This window comes from Macaca thibetana, chromosome 13, assembly GCF_024542745.1.
Source record: "Macaca thibetana thibetana isolate TM-01 chromosome 13, ASM2454274v1, whole genome shotgun sequence".
In the NCBI taxonomy this organism is placed as follows: Eukaryota; Metazoa; Chordata; class Mammalia; order Primates; family Cercopithecidae; genus Macaca; species Macaca thibetana.
This window is the reverse complement of record NC_065590.1, coordinates 34267643-34291378: the sequence shown is the minus strand read 5'-3', so window position 1 is coordinate 34291378 and position 23736 is coordinate 34267643. Positions and strand designations below refer to the sequence as shown.

General features: G+C 35.6%; 1 protein-coding gene and 1 non-coding gene across 6 annotated transcripts in view; one reads left to right on the top strand and one right to left on the bottom strand.

Annotated features, from left to right (window-relative positions):
• Positions 1-23736, bottom strand: part of EXOC6B (exocyst complex component 6B) — a 690744-nt gene that overhangs the window by 565727 nt on the left and 101281 nt on the right. For 4 of the 5 annotated variants that reach the window (XM_050754407.1, XM_050754408.1, XM_050754409.1 and 1 more), the window contains one exon: positions 11715-11919. The exons of the other annotated variant lie outside the window; for it this stretch is intronic. In XM_050754407.1, the coding sequence (XP_050610364.1) occupies positions 11715-11919 (205 nt within the window). The remainder of the gene's footprint in view (positions 1-11714; positions 11920-23736) is intronic. 5 annotated transcript variants of the gene reach the window in all.
• On the top strand, positions 15421-15618 carry LOC126934585 (U2 spliceosomal RNA). The gene has a single exon (XR_007719041.1). It is a non-coding gene; the product is annotated as a U2 spliceosomal RNA (small nuclear RNA).

The window sequence follows — 23736 nt, the reverse complement described above, 5'->3', positions numbered from 1 at the left end:
GGATTATGGATTCATTTCTCTGTTGAGATCCTAAACAAGAGGGAATAAGAAAAATGCCTCATTCCCAATCATTGAATAGCCTAACAATAATGAATTAAATTTTCTGGTAGTCCTCATTACCTGTTGAATGTGCTTCCCAGCCTATATTTCTGATCCACTTCATTATCAATGACCAGAGAAAAGAATAAACCAAACTTCATTGGGATAGAAGAATAAAATGTATCAGTTACCTAGAAAATATGCTACATATTTATTGTTTAAACAAGATATTTTTAAAAATTTGGTCGTCCTTCTTCGCTTTTATTAATACTATATGAATGCATCCCTTCTGGATAATTCTTTGCAAACCACTAAACAAGACAGATAAACACACATGATATTCACAAGAAGACATTTGTGAACAGATTTCTGGAGGAGACTAATCGCTTTCCAACAAAATACTTTCCCAGAGTCATTCACCCCGCCAAAAAAAAAACAGCTGAAAGGTGTGTGTGTGTCATGGTCAGGAGGCCGGGACAAGAGGACATAAGGAATGTAATTATCTAGTTGAAAAGTTAACTTACCTTCTTTTTTGAAGACAGGGTCTCATTTTGTCACCCCAGTGGAAGTGCAGTTGGGTGCAACCATAGCTTACTGCAGCCTCCATCTCCTGGGTTCAAAGTGATCCTCCTGCCTCAGCCTTCCAAGGAGCTGGGACTACAGACATGTGCCACTACGCCCAGGTAATATTTTTTTTTTTTTTTTTTTTTTTTAGAGACAGGGTTGTCCAGGCTAACCTAATCCTGTCCAGGCTAACCTGCCTTATTTCTTTTGGGTAACTATTATCAGCTGAAATTCTGCCTTGGATTATCTCTCAGAGATTTTTACTTTTCTGTAGTTTGTTATCACTACATTACCCCTTTAGCCTAGGAAGACATTCAGACCATGGCCTCGTGGAATGGATTTTTAAAAACAGCCACAAAATTCTTTGACATTCATCCTATCAAGAGATAGGTGTCTATGATCCCTTCCCTTGACTATAGCTGTCTTGCAACTGCTTTGACCACTATAACACAACTTCCAAGGCTAGGTCAAAGAAAGTGATCAAGTTTCCACATTGTGCTTGGAGCCCATAAGAAGTTCAACCATACCGGGGATATTTCCATGCTGTGAGGAAAAGTCACGTGTAAGCACTTAAGTCAGCACTTCTAGTCTTTAAGCCATCCCAACAAAGGTGCCAGAGTTGTGAAGGAAGGGGCCCCTAAATTATTCCAGCTCTCAAGCCTAAGCCCCTCTCAGCATTAAAGTCATCCCAGCTGATACCCCAGACATCTTGGGGACAGAGTCAAGTGTGTGCCCTTACCAAATTCCTGACCCACAGATTTTATAAGCCTAATAAAATCGTTGGTGTTTTTAGCTACTAAGTTTTATGACAATTTGTTATGCAGAAATAGTAACTGGAACATTATATATCCAGATTTAAGTCAAATGCACCTTATTATTAAACCTGGAATATCTCACACAGCTATATGAGATTTCTCATCCTTCTAAATTCTAACATTTTATCTCTATTTCTTCCATGGCACTTAGCATTTTCTACCTTGTATTGCTATTATTTATGTATATTTTTCTTTTTTTTTTTTTTTTTTGAGACAGAGTCTTGCTCTGTCACGCAGGCTAGAGTGCAGTGGTGCGATCTCAGCTCACTGCAACTCTGCCTCCCAGGTTCAGGTGATTCTCCTGCCTCAGCCTCCCAAGTAGCTGGGATTATAGGTGCCCACCACCACACCCAGCTAATTTTTGTATCTGTAGTAGAGAAGGGGTTTCACCATCTTGTCCAGACTGGTCTCAAACTCCTAACCTCGTGATCCACCTGCCTCAGCCTCCCAAAGTGCTGGGATTACAGGCATGAGCCACTGCACCCATTCTATTTTTCATTAGAAAACAAAGTTCCTGTGTTTCTGAATTGAATAACATAATGCCTACCATAGTATTTTACATATTATAAATACTCAATACATATTTCATGAATGAGTGAGTGAGCTAATCAAGATTAGGTGAGAAAGAGACATTAATGCTACAAAGGAAAAGAAATATATAGCAGATAAAAGGAAGAAATAAAATAGTTATTGAAAGGATTAAAACAAACAACATGCATTTGTTTTTATTTTGGAAATGTGCTGAAAGAATTCACAATGGATCAATATACTTGACTCTACAAAATATTAAATTTAAAAAAAAATTTTAGAAAAAAAAAACCAGACTAGGGAAATATTAACCTCCTGAAACAAAATAAGAGTCTCTATTGTAAAAAGAGTTCAAATCTTTTATGGAAAAAAACAAGTTCCCAATACTATACATGATAGAAACTCACACAAGGAAAGGCAAACATATAAACAACAGACAGGGAAAGGACAAGGAAAAACAGCAATGACATGTTAGGACAGTGGAATCCCAATCCTGCATAGTTCAAAATATTATTAAAACACTCATAAATCTTCATATATTCCAGCATGATCCTTTAGTAACAGAACTGAAAGCTGATGGAAACCTTAATTTACATGCAGTAAAATTTACATTTGTGTATACATTTCTATGAGTTTTGACAAATGCATAGAGTTGTGCAATCACCACCCTAATCAAGATACTAAACAGTTGCATTTACCCATAATATTCCATTTATACAATATTCTAGAAAAGCCAAAACAATGGAGGTGGAGAACACAGATTAGTGGTTGCCAGGGATTATAAATGAAAGGAAGGTTTAACTACAAAGAGTAGTATAAAGAAATTTTAGAAGGTGATAGAATTATTCTCTGCATCCTGTTTGCAGTAGTGGTTATATGAGTCTATACATGTTTTAAAATTCATATACACCAAAGAAAAGTGAACTTTACTATATGTAATTTAAATTTAAAAAATTTAACAGACGGATTCTTGCTCTGTCACCCAGGCTGGACTACACTGGTGCAATCACAGCTCACTGCAGCCTCAAACTCCTGGGCTCAAGCCATCCTCCTTCCTCAGCCTCCTGAGTAGCTGGGACTACCGGTTGTGCCACCACACCCAGCTAATTTTTTTTTTTTTTTTTTTTTTTTTTGTAGAGACAAAATCTCACTATGTTACCCAGACTAATCTCAAACTCCTGGCCTCAAGTGATCTTCCCACCTCAGCCTCCAAAGTGCTGGGATTACAGACATCAGCCACCAAGCACAGCTTATAATTAAAATTTAAAAAAAAAAAAAACTACTTCAGGGTTACTTGCTAAAACTTCTTCTCAAGATGTAGAAGGATGTGAGAAAACACAAGTAAGCTAGATTTCTCTCTCTTCTAGATCATCCTTAGGCCTACTGCTTTAGCCATCCTGAACATTTTGAATATTTCTTCTTCTTTGCTTATTTTTATTTCTCTATATTTCAATTCTCTTAGCATTATTTTGATGGCGTTTTCATGCCCAGTAAAGAAAACATCTAGCAGAGGACAAGACTAAAGCACTTGCTGTGAGCACAGCAATCCTAGGAATTCTCAACTGGGTTTCTCCAGGGCCAGGAAGAAATCCAGGCTAGACTGCACATCACAGGGATTGTTGGAGGGCTCCAGATCCAACCTCAAACTTGGCTTCACTACATTCTGCACACGTGGCAGGGGTCTAGGGTTGCGGAAAAGAAACTACAGCCACCAGTAAACTCAATCGTTCATACCAAGAAGTATCAGAACAGAGGAAGATGACAAAATACTGAGCTCAATGTATAGCTTAACCACGTAACTGAGAAACACAATCACCAGACGCATGAAATTATTTGAAGAGACTCTAGAAAGGCCAAGAGCCCAAAATTAAATTTCTTTTCTTTAATTTCTTTTTTCTAATCTTTGTTTTTGTATTTTGCACCTGCCACTTCAAGACCAAAATCAAATTTCTAAGAATAAAATTAAAAGATGCATTTAAGTCTCACTAATTTCTATGGTTTAGATTGCTTATGAGAACAGATACAGGGTTTGGTTTCTCACTGACATTAAAGCCATCACTGAAAATATAGCTTTAAAAAAAAACTATTTCTTAACATTGAAATCTGAAAATAATAAGGAAAATCTTTTAAAGTCATGTATATAAATTCCCTTCCCAAAGCTCATACTGTCCAAAATAAGTTTATTTAAAAATACTCACAGAGAAATGTAGTTGCAATTGTTCAATAAGAAAATGGAGTTGTGAACAATTGGTACCGCCACCCACCGTGCCCAGAGATGGGGTTTCACCAGGTGTGAGCCACTGCACCTGGCCAAGTTCCTTTTTACCCTAAAGAACAGAAACCAAACTGCCATACTGTCTTTAAACTAGATTTAAAAAATATTGCTTTCTGTGGGGAGCCAAAAAACAAATTACATGAACAAAAAATAAATAAAGTAGATTTAAGGAATAAATTATTTCTCTTCTCTCACCCCAACTCAATATCAGTAAAGAGACACTGATCTTTTAAATTTAATGGTCATATAATATATGTGTGCTTTTTCATTGAAGTCAGGTTCAAAATATTTCAGAAGCGTATGTAATACAAATAATTTTTTAAGGCAAGCAGAAAAAAATGTTTAAAAATGAGATCCCACATTACCCCCAGACCATTCATTTAGGCAAAAGAGTAAGAAGCAAAAATTGGTACAAACATACAACTATCAAAATCAAGAAGAAAAGAGAAAAGAAAGTAAATCCAGGAACACCAGACCAACTTCTTTGACAACAAAGACCACACTCTGTGCATGTTTTGCATAATATCTAGCATACAAGAGGCTTCAACAATACTTCTTTTACATAGTGGTGAATACATGGACTACATGAACTCAGTCAATAGTACTGTGCCAGATCTAAGTCAAAAGATGTTCTACGCCATACATTAAAGAGTAAATTTTGCTGTAGTGAAGACTTAACCAAAGAAAGTAAAGGTTTGAAAGGACCATGGTGACAACTAATCTTACCCATTTACTCAAGGAATAATGCCTAGGAGCCTTCAATATCTTTTATAGGCAATTAGTTCACTTCCTTAAATCAGTTGCATAACCCATATAGTCTGGCAAAGGCAAGTTAGAATTGTAAAAGTAAATAAATCCTTCCCCTTGTTAAAGGGCTCACACAGAATGATTACATTATAAATGTTATTTAGTCCCACAAAGCCTAAAGCAAACTAATCAAAATAAGAAATACAGATCTTCTCTCCTGTACAAATCAATTCCATAATAAGTGAAATCCAGAAAAAAATTTCAAAAGGAAAACTAGAAAACAGTTGACAATTAACAAAGAACTTTTTGAGGATTTTTTTTTTTAATCACTTCAAACTAAAGTCACAGTTCCAAAATAAGATATACACAGTATTTTGGAAGCACACAGGAAGAAGATCAACACAGAAAATGGAATAGGATAAAATGGAGGGGTTTTCTACTGCTCTAAAGATGGCTCTATTTCCCATGGCAGAACCCACATGTATGTCCACTAAATGCTTTCAATCTACTACCATGTTAAAAACAAAATGACAACAACAAATGCAATATGAGAACCTACAAGATTTGTTGAAAATAAACTTAACTTAAAATTCACTACAGTAGCCCCCCTATCTCTTATCCACAGAAGGTTTGTTCCAAGTTCCCCCATATATCCCTGAAACCATGGATAGTACCATGGCCTATATAACTGTATATACCTATGATAAAGTTTAATTTATAAACTAAGCACAGGAAGAGATTAACCACAATAAATAATAATAAATGATAAAATAGAACAATTATAACCATATGCCAGTATCACTACTCTTGCACTTTGGAGCCATTACTAAGTAAAATAAGGGCTGCTTGAACACAAGCAGTCAATACTGCCACAGTAAATCTGATAACCAAGAGGTTACTAAGTGACTAACAGGTGGATAGGACAGGGAACATATACAGCATGGTTACGCTGGACCAAGGGATGATTCTGTCCCAGGTGGAACTGAACAGGGGATTTCATCACACTATTCCAAATGGTGAACAACTTGAAGTTTAATAATTGTTTATTTCTGGAATTTTCCATTTAATATTTTTGAACTACAGTTGACTCTGGATAACTGAAACCATTAAAAGTGAAACCATAAATAAGTGTGGACTACTGTACAATACTAACAGTAAAACGGACAATTTTGAAACTCCTCCTCAGATTCGCTAAATGATTGACCTTGTATATTCTCTTATTTTTCTGCAGCTTCCCAGGTATATTGGAAGAAAGACAGAAGACTGAGAGACATCTAGCTAGACCCCATTTTAAATGAAACTATACAATTGTTTCCTAGATCCAAAGGCAACACATCAATGTACAAGTTTTTTTAAGTAATTCTATTTGAGGCCAAAATAATAGAGTATAGGTTTTCTTTTCCTGAGTAACAAACTGCTATAAATTTAGCAACTTAAAGCCACACGCAATTATTATCTCAGAGTTAACTCATGGATCAGGGGTTTAGAATGCCAGTATTGCTATTGGGTCTGCGTCCTTTGTTCAGAGTCTCACCAGGCTGAAATCATGGTGTCAATCATTGCTGGGGGTCTCTCTCACTTGGAACCCAGGGTCCTCTTTTAAGCTTATTAAGGTTGTTGGCAGAATTCAGTTCCTTGTGATTGTAGGACCGAAGTCCCCATTTTCTTGTTGGCTGTCAGGCGGGGATCATTTTTAGCAACTCAAGGCTGCCTACAATTTCCTGCCATGTGGCCTTCTCCCAAAATGGCACTTTGTTTCTTCAAGACCAACAATAGAGTATCTGCTGGAGCACTGAATCTTTCTAACATCTTCTATCTCTGACCTCCTGGCCCTCTTTTAAAGGATCTCCTCTGATTAGATCAAGCCCACCCTCTCAAGAAGAGGTGATTTTATTGGATGTACATGCAAGGGGGCAAGAATCCTGGAGGACATTTTAGAATTCTGTTTACCACATGCAATTAAAGAAAAAGAGCTTCCTAGTGATAAAGTTCTATCTAAAGACCTTTCGATTTTAGACCACATGCAATTAAAGAAAAAGAGCTTCCTAATGATAAAGTTCTATATAAAACCTTGCATACAGAAGAATGCACAAGCCACATATGCTTCAGAGGATCCTCAAATAGTATTTTTTGTGTTTTATCTTTTAATAAAATTGAACAACAAACAGTTTGAGATTATAATCTCAGATAAATTATTAGAGCTTAATTTACTCATTCAAGTTTAATTAGGGTAGAACCAGTTAGTGATGTTTTGGCTGGTATATCCCAAAAAGAAGCCAATGTACCAACCTGGCTCCACAGTATCAAGGACAAAGTTCACCCATGGATCACTCACTGCAGCACCTCAGGACACATTGGGTAGAAGAATAAAAAGAGGGATGCTCACCAAGAAAAAGCAGTCACCTACATAATTTGTAGAAGAGCCCAGACCAACTATCAATATTAAGTAAGACTTTCAAGTCTGTTTTCTCAGTACAATTCTAAAGAAGCATACTTAGAAATGTTTGAAAAAAGAAGTTACCATGATACAGAAAGAATATAAGAACAAGAACAAATTCTTTAAAGCCAAAACTGTGACTGTTGGACTAAAAAATAATAATAAAGTCCTAACTAGCAGCAATGACAAAGCTAAAAACTGAATTAATAAATTAGAAGGCAAACACATAGGGAAAATGATGAAAAGATTGTGAAGAAAAAGCAAGAGACGTGGAAGATACTTATCTTTCTAGGCTATATGATAGCAGGTTATGGCAGAGACTAGCTTAGCTATTCATCAAGCCTATTTCTTCTTTCTCCTGATCACACAGCTAGAGTATATTTCCGACCCTCCTTTGCAGTGATTGGCCTCTGGCCAATGTAATATTGGCAGGAGTGAGACGTGCCACTTATAAGCTTCATCCCTAAAAAACCTCCAGGCATTACTTACTCTCTTTCCCCTTCTGTGGTACCCTTGAAAGCCACAAGGTGGAAGACTCCTAGATCTCTTGAAAGTCACCCACCAGGGACATGCATTTTGGTCTTTACATAAGCAAAACATAAAATTTCTATTATGAGATTTTAGAGTTTGTTACAGCAGGGAACATTATTTAAGGAATACAGAAACAGGTGTTGGAAATATGGTGTTACCCCCCAAAAAAAATCTAAAATAAAAGACATGGGTTTAGTAGTCAGGCAGTGGGCAGTAAGAACATATATTTAACAAGTTAAAAGGCTGAAAAGCCCTATAATACTGTGGCAAAACAACTAGTAAAATTGGAACCTATAATAAGTGAATAGGCATATCACTTCCCTATTGGGCCTACTGCATTATAAGTAAATAAAGAGTGAGTGTTATAGTGTACACTGGTATTTACTTTCTGCTTTTGGCAAGGTATTGCATAAAAACGATAAGCTCAGAAAAGTATTAGCTCATTTGCAGACTGAAATTATAGGGAACAGAAGTAGTCCCAGAAACTTAGGCCTCACAGGGTTAAAAGGGGAATATATACAGATCCTAAACAGTATGAGAAAAAACAAATAGTAAAGGCTTATGCAATAAAGTCCCAGGAAGGCTTTTAGTTCAACAAAGTGACTCAACTCTGAGGCAGAGATGTCAGATTCAAGCATGATCTTACCACCCACTGTTTCACGTCACCTCAATGTAAGGCCATCAAACTGAGAAAGAAGCATGAAGCAAGGGCTATGCTCCCCAACCTCCACTACTTCCCCAAAGAGAGGAGAAGAAAAACAAAATCATTCTTGAAAATTATATTTAGGGAAGAACAGTGGGTATGGTGTCCTCACAGAACCTATTGGAAAGAAAAAGATGAGATGCCTACATTTTGAGGGAATGATAATGTCAAAAAAACACAAATTTGGACTAAATATTAATAAATGTTTGTTCAGAACATTAAACCAACCCTCAGGCAAAAAGCAAAAAGCAGGCAGTAAAAGACATATATAAATGTAAATGTAGACACAATTGCAGATACAGATATATAGATATAGAGAGAGAAAGAGAAGTATGCCTTCTAAGGAATGTATATTTCCCAGCATCTACTTCAGAAGTATATATTTAAAATATATATATAATATATAAAAAATAAAAAATATATAAAGTATATATATACACATATAAAGTATATATATACACACATATAAAGTATATACATACACACACACATATAAACAAGTAAAAGCCAGTGTGCAGCTAGGAGCTCAAGAGAACAATGAGCAAAGGAGTTCCTTCCAGGGAATCAAGGTCTAAGCAAGGAAATTCCCCTACTACCAGAGCAGAGGAACTTCCCAGGGCCTGCCTAAGTAGATTTATATGATTTGTTATGATGCAGAGAATATTCTTCGTCTCCCATTCTTCCCTTTTCTAAATAAAAGGTTTTGTTATAATTATTTTATTCTAGCTTCTTCATTGTATATTGGGGGTGGAAGGAGACACCAGTACACACAACTTGCAATCTTAGTTGAGTAGTTACCAGCTCATGAAGAGCCATGGCTGAATCTTATGGAGAGGGTTGAGCATCCCTGGAAGATACTAGATTTTGAGATGGATGTAATGACTACATGGGCCATTGGACTGTTGCCCCCTAGGGAAGGAGTGTCTTCTATGTATGAGAGAAAGAATGAAAAGATATTTGATCACCAGAAGGTAGACTGTGCCAGATACTATTATTCATCAAACCTATATCCTCCTCCTGTTAGAGAATGAGTGAGATTACATTTTCCAGCCTCTCTTGCAGGTAGGTATGGCTATATAATTAAGTTCAGACCAACAGAATATGGGTAGAAGTGACGTGTGGCATCCATGCCTGGCCCTTAAAGACCCTCCCACATGCAACACTCTTTGGTCTTTCTCCTTCTAAAGCAATCTTCAAAGCCATCTTAAAGATGGAAGAGCCATACAATGGGAGGATTCTAAGTCCTTAAATCACCATTGCAAAGAAAACCATCACAAACCAGAAACACTGTTTTGGGCTTGAGGCAGTGAGAAATAAACCACTTCCTCTCCCTCTTATCTGGAAATTCAAACATTTATTGAACACCTAGTATGTACAAAGTACATGGTATTTTCTCTCTCCTATCTTCCTTACGTTCTAGGTACTACAAAAGATTTTTTAATGTGTTAACATATCTTTACTCAAGGATCCTGAGATGAAAAATGTTATAGGAGAAATAAAGATTTCTCAGTTAATTAAAAGTCCTGGATTTACAAAAGATTTCTTCATCATTTCTTTATATGACAAAAATAGAGCAAACAGCTAATAGTTTACACAGATTGAGTATCATAGTAGACAAATTCATTTCAACCCAACCTGAATTCTAATGCAGGATCTCACCTTTACAAGTTGTTTGAACTTGAGCAAGTTACTTCCCTCTTCTTGGTCTTAATTTCTTCAGATAATTGAGGAATGAGCCCAGTTAGCCTCACATTAAATAAAGTAATATTCTTCATGGCTTCCTCTTTCATCAAAAGGGAAGCAAATTAATTTCTCAAGCAGAGGCTCAGAAAAAGCAATTTTTAAAAAGGCAGCTTCCATAGAGGCTTTGTACTATACTCTCCTATATTTTAAAAGCTTAGGAGAAACTGAGCAAACCACAATAAAGACTTATCTCAGAAGATAGCTTCATTCCTGTATTCAAAATATGTACCCAGCAATGCAAAGGTATATTGCCACTGATTAATTTTGTTTCTTCAACACTATAAACAATGAAATCACACAATTATCTCTGTCAGGTTTATCATCTACTTTTAAACTCTGCACTTTGTGAAGTATAACACTGACAAAATTTAAAGGAAGAAAGGGAAAATATCTGTATTCCCTGAGGAAACGGTAACTGGAGAATCTCTTTTGGAGGATCAAATAGATATTATGGATCAAATAGACATCTGAATAGATTATCAAGGCTAGTCAAGACCTAAAATATGATTTGAAATATAATCTATTCCTTCATTCCTCACAGAATGATAAAAACTGCAAATGATCTATTCAAGAACACTATTGTTTACAGAACCAAAAAGTACTTTCCATAAACAACTGATTCTTGTATTTGTTGCTGTAGGCTACATCATCAGGTATACTAAAAATTTTTCATAAAATCAATGTGACAAATTTCAAGTGAGCAAATACCATTGTAAAACATTACTGACCTTTCATTCATAATTTAAAAAAAGAAATTTAGATGTTCCTTGTGACTTTGGTGACTTAGGGATGAAAATGTTTTAACAAATGTAAATACTGGTAACATATTTATTAATATACAAGCTGTTAATAAATCCTTTTCTTTGATCATAATTCAAAGCATTTCCCAATAGGCCTTTTTTCACTGACACCTATTAATATCAGAAATATGCATATATAACATGCTATCTTGCTTACATAGTAAATAATCAACCAAAGACACATGTGGTACAATTTAGGTCATTAACTAGAAGGAGAACTTTAAAATATCTTGAGCTTCAAATTACATGCAAAGTCAAGGGAAGTATACAAACAATAGAAAAATTTCTTCATAATCTCAATGTAAACCATTACAACTGACCAATATTTACTGAACATCTACAGAGCAAAACAATATAATTGTCCATTGCTCTGTTTAAAAAAAAAAGAAAACATTTTTAATCACGTGTTCCCATAAATATGAAGGACTTCCCTAAAATGATAAGAAACAACTAGATACTTGGCAAAGAGAAACCTGTGTTTAACTCAATACTGATAAGCCACTGGCCAACCTATCATAAACCCAAGACCTACTTGCTTCATGGCAGTCTCTCCAATTTTGTCTGAATGTTTGCGGATGCTCTCCAGAAAGTCTTTGAGATCGGACATAGAAACATCTTTTATTTCTTCTCGAAGCTTGGGGATGTTGTCCACCATCACCTTGCAGAATCGATAGTGGCTTACTTGAGGCAGGTAGGTATGCTCTAGATGTTCCAGAGTTTTCAGTGCAGGATAATGCCTACAAAAGGAATTGATCACCTTTAGCTCACTCAGTTTTCTTTAGGGTTAGGCAAAATGTCTAGCCTGAATTGGTTTTCGCTGTGCATTAAGACAAATCCAGCATCAAGTTTTAATGAGAACATCGGTGAAAAGAATCTCAAATTATTAAAAATTAATACATACTTTAAAAGACTGGGAAATTATAATCAAAAAAGATTTTATCCAAAGAATGCATAAGACTTAAAATAGCTACCAATAAAATTAATGACATAAGAGAAATAAAAGGGGCCAGGCATGGTGGATCAGGCCTGTAATCCCAGCACTTTGGGAGGCCAAGACAGGTGGATCACTTGAGGCCGGGAGTTTGAGATTAGCCAGGTCAACACGGTGAAACCCCATCTCTACTAAAAATACAAAAATTAGCTGGGCATGGTGGTGCAAGCCTGTAATCTCAGCTACTCAGGAAGCTGAGGCACGAGAATCACTTGAACCCCGGAGGCGGAGGTTTCAGTGAGCCGAGATCACGCTACTGCACTCCAGCCTAGACGACGAAGTGAGACTCAGTCTTAAAAAAAGAGAAATAAAAGGAAATGAAGAATCATCATCTCAATGCCAAAAAAAATTCATCCTATAAAATGAAGTATCCAAGGCTAGACTTCCAACTATGGCACACAGAAAAGCTTGGCAAATCTTCTATCCAAAGAAAACTATCCAAAACAACTATTTTAGGGTTCTGGAAACTAAACAAAAGAGAACAACAAGTCAAGAAGTGTTGATTCATAATAACTGCTCAACAGTGGGACTCTGTAGCTTTCTTGCCTGGAGCTACTTCCATCACTCTCCCCTTCTAATTCCTCCACCCCTGTTCATTGGCCATGGCTAGTCATGAAACAGCAGCTTTCCTGAGATGAGGGGCTGACATGATTTGGAGCAGAGGGCAAAAAACTCATATTGAGAGATGCTGTTAGTGAAAGTAGCGAACTCAGTAAAAATAAGTAAATAAATAAATAAATAAGAAAAGTCTCCAGCTCTACTGGTCAAAAGTTAAAATTTGGGTTGGGGCAAACAACAGACCAAAGGACTAACCAGAAATTTAACAGGTAAACCATAGAAATAAAAGACCCACAGGAGGGCTTGATAAACTCTCTGCAAGTTGCTAGCTGGCTGAGAGGCTATGCATACCTGCAGGCGACATCTAAAAGGGTCTAAGCAATCCACACATCCCTGGCTGACTAGGAGGCTGTACACAGGCACATGGGAAAACTAAGAAGGTAGGTAAAAGTTTAAGCTGACTTTAAAACTGCTTTTAATGTAGTCCCTAACCCACATACAAACTCATTACCAAAGACTGGAAACCTTACTCAAGTTTTTTGAGCATAACCTCTAACCAATCATTAGCTGATGACTATTTAAAAATCAAAGTAAAATATGATACCTTTCCAGACAAAGAAAGACAGAAAATTCCTTGCTAGCAGACCTGCCTTACAAGAAATACTAAAGGAAGCCTGAAAGGAAATGACAGCAGATGGTAACTTGAATTCACAGAAAGAAACAAAGAACATGGGAAATAGTAAATACATGCTAAATATGAAAGACGAATAAAAATATTTTTTCCCTTTTCTTAACGTCTTTAAAAGATAAAATTTTTTAAAGCAATGATTATAACACTGTATCAATGGGTTTACAAAATGTATACGTGTAATATATCTAATAATAACAGCACCAAAGAGTAGGAAAGAAATGGAGCTAATTGAAGCAAAACTACTACTATATATTATACCAAATTTATATCAGCAATGACCTCCAGTAGACTGTGATAAGATGCATATTATAATCCATAGAGCAACCTCTAAAAAAGATCAAAAATATATATCATTTGAAAATCAACAAAAGAATTCAAATAGTACACTAAAAATATTTAACACAAAAGAAAGCAGTAAAGGAGCAACAAAAACAAACAAAAAAAGACATTAAAAATATAGAAAACAAAGAACAAAATCCAACCATATCAATAATTACATTAAATGAGAATGAACTAAGCAATCCAATTGGAAGGCCAACATCGTCAGGACTTAAAAAGCATGATCCAACTACATATTGTCTACAAGAAACACACTTAGATTCAAAGATACAAATAGGTTGAAAGTAAAAGGGAAAGAAGATATGCCATAAAAAAAAGTAACCATAAGGCTGGGCACAGTGGCTCACACCTGCAATGCCAACACTTTGGGAGGTCAAGGTGGGTGGATCACTTGAGCTCAAGAGTTTGAGACCTGCCTGGGCAACAAGCCAAAACCTCATATCTACCAAAAAAATTACAAAAAATTAGCCAGATGTGGTGGCATGCACCTGTAGTCCCAAGTACTTGGGAAGCTGAGGTGGGAGGATCACTTAAGCCTGAATGGGCAGAGGTTGCAGTGAGCTGAGATCAGGCTACTGCATTCTAACCTGGGTAACAGAGTGAGACCCGTCAAAAAAAAAAAAAAAAATTAAAAAAAAAAGGAACCACAAAAGAGCTGAAATGGCTGTATTAATACAAGATACAAAAGACTTTAAGCCAACAAATATTGCTAGTAACACAGAAGGACATTCCATAATAATAAAAGGGATGATATTTGTCTAATAGGAAAGCTTCTATATGCATAAGAGGACAAATAAAATTAAGATTAATAAAGCTGAATAGGTAAAAACGAAATAAGTTGTGCAAAAAAAAAATAAGAATAAAGGGAAAAACTGGTAAACTTTATTTGTAATGTGTACCTAAAAGATTAACAGGCCGGGCGTGTTGGCTCACGCCTGTAATTCCAGCACTTTGGGAGGCTGAGGCAGGCAGATCACTTGTGGTCAGTTCAAAACAAGCCTAGGCAACAAGATGAAACCTCTTCTCTACTAAAAATACAAAAATTAGTCGGGCATGTTGGTGGGAGCCTGTAAATCCAGCTACTCAAGAGGCTGAGGCAGGAGAATCGCTTGAACCTAGGAGATGGAGGGTGCAGTGAGCTGAGATCACGTCATTGCACTCCAGCCTGGGTGATAGAGTAAGACTTCATCTCAAAAAAAAAAAAAAGATTAATAAACTTGAGTTGTTTTTGTAAAAAAAATGAACAAAGAAAATTCACAAAAGAACCAAAAAGGGTCAACACATGAAAAAAAAATGTTTAACTGATATGTGAAAAAATGCAAATCAAACTGCCAAAGATTTCTTAAAAGATAATGTGTTTCATCAGGGGTTTCAATGAATGGAATTCACAGCCGGCTGACAAACAAGTTTTTATGAACAACACAAGTTTTCAATGAAGAATTTTAGCAAAACAATTATTTTAAGCAATTGCATTTCCAAACAAACAAACAAAAAAAAAGATGCACAGCAATACATATAAGCCTCTTGAATTATAGAATTATTTATGTTAGCAAATAAAAAAACTAACCTAGATTTCTAATAAGAAGTAGTAAAAGGCTAATAAAGGAGCAAAATGTTTACAATATTGTTGAATGAAAATAATTTCAAAAAATAGATTTCATTGCCTCTTGGCCTTTTGGCTAAGATCAAATTTAATATCTGATATATCTTATCAGTTTAATATCTGATACATTCTCTTATCAGAGGACAATATTTATTAAATGGATTTTTGCAGCAGGGAGATAAAATGGGAACTTATTTAGTCCCCTCCATGCATCAACCTGGCATTGCAGTACCTCCAGGAATGGTGCTCCAATTAAAAAAAAAAAAAAAATAGATCTTACAAGTATAATCATAATATTCTTCAAAATTACAAATATTTACACATATAAATTATGAACATTTATGCATATATGAGATATATATCACTGGAAACATACACACACACACAAAAGTAGAGAGCAAAATGAGAAAAAAAAATACAAAAATGTTAGCCATGATATTTTTCCTTTGGATGGCAATCCTACGAGTGATAATTTTCTCCTTCATACTTTTAATTTCCTAATTTCCATGTTTCCCATGATATATTTGGTATAGGAAAAATTCAGTTCCATCCTTATAAAGCAAAGACTTACAGCTCTATTTTGGACTTTAAGAATGATTTTCACAGCAAATACTTAAACTCTTCTTGCTCCAATGAATTTAGTACCACAAATGCTAAAGACTAGAGACTGGTTTTACTTGGGTTTTTTTGTTTTTTTGTTTTTAATGTTTTCCCTCATGTGTTCCAAAAAATCAAAGTCTTTGTTCAAGTAAATGGAGGGAAGAAAGTTTTATTCTCACTAAATGTAGAAATAAAAGTACAAATATAGTTAAATCTGAAATCATTGCTCTTATTAAAATTTTACAGGCTCAAAAACAATACAATTCACATGGTTTAGTGTAAACAGAATGGTGTTTATACTACAATTAGGTATGAAGAGCTATGTGCAATAAAATGCAATTCCTCTAGAGAGAAACTTTAGAATGGATACAAAGCCAGAAATTAAGCCAAAAAGATAAACACATTTTGGGGTTTAGTTATATTTTGGAACATTGTTTATAGAATGAGGAGAATTCAACAATGTTGCCTGCAGATGCAAGGCACATTCACTGATGAGACACATGGCTCATGCTGAAAACATCTGGTCTGTCAAATAGCTCCACATTTTTCAAGGCTAATTAGTACAAAACCCAGTGATTCCTGGAAACAAAGGATGTCACCCAATTTCCCCATTGTCCCTTCCCAGCATAGTCACATTTTAACTATAACGAATCAGTAATATTCAAATGTCTAGTCTATTTCAATATCCATGACAGGTTAAAGATAGCCAACCAACACCTGTATAGCAGGCACCAAAAGAAAAAAATTGTGTCCAGTGAACACAGAAATCCAAAATTAGATTTTGATGTACTTTTGACAATCTCCAGACATTATTAAAACTGAATCAAAAGGCAAATTCCTAAGTTTCACTTGCATGTGTGGTCACTCTCTCCCCTCTTCTCATGCAGGCTCCTTAACAGAGATACAATCAGAACTAAAGTAAAGAAAATAAAAGCAGAGAATAAAAGGGAAGAAGGCAGGGAAAGAGGTTCTAAATAATCCTACAAACTGAATAACCATGATCAGAAAACAGACATGGTTGAATGCTAAAGCAAGAAGAAATATATTGGTTCCAAGCAAAATAAATTTTGGTACTTTCTTGCCATAGCATGGAATTCTTTCACAGCGATGGTTTCTAAAATTCTAGGAAGTGATGCTTGAAAGCAAATTACAACTATCTATAAGAAATTTTTTAAAATTCAGAGTATGATAAAATGTGAAATAAAAGCTTTCATCACAGAAAAATATTAGTGTCACTCCTAATCAAAGAGCATCATTAACAAACATTTAATCTCTTCTGTGCACTAGAGATAGAAAGATGTTCAGATGTCTTTCCCCAGGGAGCATAAAATGCAGTAGAAAAGTCAGTATTTATAGCTTAAAAAAAAAAAATAAAACCAGACTTCCAGCTACAAAAGCCTAACAAGGAACAGACATGATCTCTCACTTTATAAACAAGTAGAATATTGGCAAAAATACATGAAACAGTCATTTGCAGACATTGGACATCAGGCAACATAGAACTGCTATCTCTGTAAAAAGGGAAACAAACAAGGTGAGTTTAATAATCACCAGGATTATCTACCTAAAGTTGATTTCTAGGTCATGGGCACAGCCGGAAAAAAATCAAAACAGAGCTCGGCAGCCTTGCTGACTTAAAGAATCAGTGATAGTAGCTCAGGAAAGTTGATTCAGCTTGAAGTTGTGTGGCAGAGTTCCCCAAAAAAAGCAATGCAGAAAAAGAACTGCAGAAATTTACACAGGGGTTCCCTTGAGTCTGCTAAGTACTAGGACAGGCATAGGGAAAGTGAAATTCCACATGCATAGGTAAAAAGAAGGAAGGAAGGGAGAGAGTGGGAAACCAGCCAGGGGAAGGTAAGATGAACACTTCAAGGATCTCAGACAAGGCAGATAAACATTCAAACTCTGAACAGTCAAAGTGAAGAGTCATTGGGGACTCCTGAGCTATTCAGAGTAGATTATAGAGGGATCAAGTCTTACTTAGTAAAGCTGAACTCCCCTGGAATAAAGGTAGGCCTTTAAGCAGAGTTTAAAAATTGGGTCCGAAGGTAACAAACTGATCTGCAATCACCTGACCATTTGCTAAAACAAAGCCCAACACTCTCTAAAGGAAAAAAAAAAAAAAAAAAGCACCCAAAAATCCAGAGACTCATCAACATAATATTCATTATTCAATCAAAAATTTCTAGACATGAAAAGAAGCAAAGAACTGACCTACAAGCAGGAAAAACAAAATCAGTCTGCAGACAGATCTAAAAAAAATGCCAGAAGTGGCAGAAGTAGCAAAGGAGTACATAAAAACAGCAATTAGGACAAGGTACATGTACATAAAGAAACAAGTAATAAAAGAAATAAGACATAAAAAGCTAAATGTAACTTCTGTACATGAAAAATATATTATCTGAAATGAAAATGTCACTGAAAGGGACTAAAACATTACACAATGCAAATGAGAGAGATCAACGTGCTTGAACACAGCCATAAAATCTATCTCAAATAAAACACAGAGAGGACTGAGGGGGCAGGGAGAAAAGATCTTCAAGTCACCTGCAGGGTTAATCAAGCTGTCCAACATAAATATTAATATAACTGAAGTCCCAAAATGGTGATGGGAAAAGGACAAAAAAAGAGTTTGGAAAAATAATGTCAACATTTTCCAGATTTTATGAATATTGTAAACCCACAGATCCAAGAAGCTAAACAAACCACAAGCAGGATAAATACACATATGTGTGCCTATATTTATACCAAAGTGCACAAAATCAAATTGCCTGAAAACAAATGATAAAGACGAAAGCTTTAAAACAGCTAGAGAAAAGACACATTACTTACAGGGAGACAAAGGTAAGGCTACTTATACATCTCTCCTCGGAAACTGCAGAAGCCAGAAGACAATGAAATCATGTCTTATGAACTAATGAAACCATAAACCTCAAATTCTATATCCATCAAGGTTTTTTTAAAATGAAGGTAAACAATCAGACACCATTTCACACCCACCAGGATGGCTACATTAAAGTCAAATAATAAGGATTTTTTGTTTCGTTTTGTTTTTGAAACAGAGTCTCACTCCGTCACCCCAGGCTGGAATGCAGTGCGCGATCTCAGCTCACTGCAATCTCAGCCTCCCCAGTTCAAGCAATCCTTATGCCTCAGCCCCTCCAAGGAGCTGGGATTACAGACTCACACCACCACACCCGCCTCATTTTTGTGTCTTTAGTAGGGATGGGGTTTCGCCATGTTAGCCAGGCTGGTCTCAAACTCCTGGGCTCAAGCAATCCGCCCACCTCGGCCTCCCAAAGTGCTGGGATTACAGGCATAAGCCACCATGCCTGGCCTGGGTAGACAATAATAAGTATTGACTAGGCTATGCAATAATTGGAAACATCTATGCTGCTGTTGGGAAGATAAAAAGGTGCAGGTGCTTTGGAAAAGAATCTAAGTTCCTCAAAATGATAAAACATACACAGAGACAAAGTGCACCAAATGTTTACCACGTGACCCAGACATTCTACTCCTAAGTATTTTCGCAAGAAACCTGAAAGCATATGCTCACACAAAAGCTTGTAAATGAACATTTGTAGCAGCATTATTCTTAATAGTTGAAAAGTGATAATAACCCAAATGTCCATTAAATGATGAAAAGGTAACTGAAAGCAGTATATCTATACAATGAGAGAGTATTCAGCCATAAAAAGGAATGAAACAGTGATGCATTCTATAACATGAATGAACCTTGAAAACCTTCCATTATGCTATGTGGAAAAAGTCAGACACAAAAGGCTGCATATTGTATGATTCCATTTACATGAGATGTTCAGAATAGGCAAATCTATGGAGACAGAAAGCAGATTAGTGGTTGCCAGGGCAGAGAGGAAAGAGGAATGGGTACAAGATTCCTTTTTGGGGTAATGAAAATGTCCTGGAATCAGCTAGTGATGATGACGTTACAACCACATGAATGTATTAAAATCTACTCAACTGTACACTTAAAAATGATGAATGTTATAATATAGGAATTGTAATTCAATTTAAAAACTGAAGGTGAAATAAACATTTTTTTCAGAAATACTGTATTTCTGAGAGAATTCATAGCCAGCAGACTGATCCAACAAGAAATATTAAAGGATGTCATTTAACCAAAGGGGAAAAATAATACCAGATACAAACTTGGATCTACATTTAAAATAATGTGGGTAAATATATGAGAATTTTTCTCTTTAATTTTTAAATTTCTTTAAAAGTTACAGCAAAAATGAGCATGTGTGGCACTGTGTTGTCACAGGTCTTACGACATAATAACATAACAATAATAACATGACAACAATGACATAAGGAAGGGTAAAATGGAAGAATATAACATGGCAACAATGACATAAAGAAGGGTAAAATGGAAGAATATCATTATAAGAATCTTGCATTGTGTGTGATTTGGTGTAATATTTAAAGACTCATTGTAAGTTACACATTGTAAAGATAGAAGGAACCACGAAAAAAATAAAATACAGCTGGCCCTTCATATTTGCAGGTTCCAGATCTGTGAATTCAATCAACTATTTTGATCAAAAATATTTTTTTAAAAACACAAATAAAACAAAACAGTGTAACAACTACTTACATAGCATGTACATTTTGTTAGGTATTCTAAGTAATCTAGAGATGACTGAAAGTTTTAGGAGGATGTGTGTAGGTTATATGATAATACCATGCCATTTTATATAAGGGACTTAAGCATCTACACCTAGTCCCCTATCCCAAGGCACCTGTAACCAATACACTGAGGATACCAAGGAAAAATTGTAAAACTAAGAGGTATAAATAATAGGGCATTACCAAATATAAAACAACAACCTGAAATATAGAAATTGATTTTTTAAAAATACAATAATACAGAGAAGGAACAAAGAACAGGTAGGATAAACGGAAAATATAAAAGAAGACAGTAGATTTAAACGCCTATGTTGATAATTGCATGAAATGTAAAAGATCTAAACAGTCTTATTTAAAAACAGAGATGGTCAGATGAGAAATTTTCAAAGAAAGCAAGATCATTCTACAGAATAACTGACCTGTAATCTTCAACAGTAATAAAGTAATAAAGTCATGAAAGGCAAGGAAAGGCTGAGGACAGTTCCAGACTGAAAAAGACTAAAGAGACATGACAACTAAAAGCAACTTGTGATTTGAACTGGATTCTTTTGCTAGAAAGAACATGATTGAGACAATTGGCAAAACTTGAACTGGGTATGCCAATTAATGCTAGAAATCTATCAAAGCTAATGTCCATTCTCTACTGCACTGTGGTTGCACACAAGAATGTCTTTATCTGTAGGAAACCATACTAGAGTAATTGGGGATGACAGTGTGTCATGTTAGCAACTTACTTTCAACTGGTTCAAGAAAAAGACACTGTTATTTATACTGAAGTTAAGAATGTCTAAAAACAAAATTTTTTGAAACCCACAAAATAAATTTGATTATACTAAAACTTAAAATTTCTATGCAACAAAAACTACTAATTATATAATGTTAATAGGTAAGCCATGCACTGGAAGACAATATATAACAGGAAAAGGCATCCAAAGTATATAATTCCTATATATGAAAAAGAAAATAATAAACAACCTAAAAGTGGGCAGCAAGTAGATGAGAGAAAACCCAAATGCCTAAAACCTAAATTCACTAATAATCTAATAAAAATAAAATAAAAATCACAATAGTGATCTATCATTTCACAATCATCAGACTGGCAAAAACCAAAAGTTTGACAATATAGATGTTACCAAGAGGTAGAGTAACAGGACCTCCCACAAAATACCAATGGTAGGATAAATGGGGAAATCACCATAGAGAACAACAATAAGATCAAAGACATGGAAACCCTTTCTCTGATCCAGCTGATCTCTTTCTAGGTATAGACCCTAGACCAACAGAATTGACATCACCTGGGAGCGTGGCAAAAAATGCAGAATCTCAGGAATGACCCTAGCCAGACCTATTCTATCAGAATCTATATTTAACTAATCCCTCATGATACCACTTCCATGCATAGAAGCATCTAAAGAACAACACTCTCAAGAAATTTTGAATGTGAGTCCAAGGAGACAAGAACAAGGATATTTATTGTACCACGGTCTGTCATAACTACTGGAAACATACCAAATGTCCCTAACAGTATCAGTAAGGATAGTTATCTTGTAGTAATAACCACCCCCAAAATCTCAGTGACTTAAAACAAAGATTTAAAACTTACTCATGTTATACATTCACAATGGGTTGGCAGGTAGGCTATGCTCTCTGAAGTTACTCAGGGACTCAACCAGCATCTTGGAGTTGCCATTTTTCAAGAACAAGAGAAAATAAGAGAACTCTGGAGGGAAATTAAATGCTAAGCCCAAAAGTGATACATATCACTTCTGCTCACATCTTATCAGCCAGAAAAAGTCACATGGAACTGGGAACCCAGTAAATATACACAGGGAACCCAGGAAATATACTACTACCTTGCACCAAAGGAAGCAGCTAGAAATATTGGCGAACAGCACTTATGATAATCACTGGAACTGGCAGGGGAAATGTGAATTATTCATATAATAGACTACCATGGAGTGATTAAAATGAGCAAACTGTGTCTATATACATAAAGAAAATAAGCTGCCTACTAGTATGTATGCCCCAAAGGGTGGATATTTTTATCCATTTTATTCATAGCTGTATCCCCAGCACCAAGAGCAATGCCTAGCACATAGTAGGTATTTGATTCATCTTTGCTGAGTGAATACACAGATCTCAAAATGAGGACTGAGAATCATCTACATAAACTTTTTAAAACACAAAACAAAACAATATATGATTTATAAATATTAAAAGCACAGACTAGAAGAACATTCAATAAATTTATGATACTGGTTTCCTCAGGGGAAAGGAATAGGACTGAAAGGAAAGGAATAGGACCGAAGAAGGGAACATAAATTTTATCTGTAATTTTTTAAAGTATATATATATATACCTGTTTCTGTCCATATATATGTTTTATATATATACTACATATTTTTTTCTTTACACATATATGAATCAAAACTGGAAAATTGTTAATATCTGTTAATTCCGAGAAGTTGGTACACAGGTGAATTTTTTTTTTTTTTTTTTTTTTTTTGAGATAGCCTCGCTCTGTCACCCGGGCTGGAGCTCAGTGGTGCAATCTCAGCTCATTGCAACCTCTGCCTCCTGAATGCGAGCTATTATGTGAGACAATTCTCATGCCTTGGCCTCCTGGGATTACAGGTGTGCACCACCTCCTGTAATCAGCTCCTTTTTTTGTTTTTCAGTAGAGATGGGGTTTCTCCGTGTTGACCAGGCAGGTCTCAAACTTCTGGCCTCGAGTGATCCACCCGCCTCAGCCTCCTAAAGTGCTGGGATTATAGGTGTGAGCCACTGCACCTGGCTCACAGGTGATTTTAAATTCTCTATAATTTTAGAACTTTACTAAAAGGATATTAGGGAACTAATACTACTTTCATATCACAGGCAGAACTTCTCATAGTGTTCTATCCATGTTCTCTTATGAGAGCATGTCCTCCTATTTTAATGTCTAATGATTCAGCTTCAAAAATCTTGAGAATTTTGAATTTTTATCCATAATATTTCTATTCTTATCTCAATATTAAATATATTTTAAATGTATACTTTTTCCCTCAAAACCTAGGTAAAATTAACATTCCAAGAAGACATGCTCTGTTTATCCTACAGCTTCATATATCCCCATCATACTA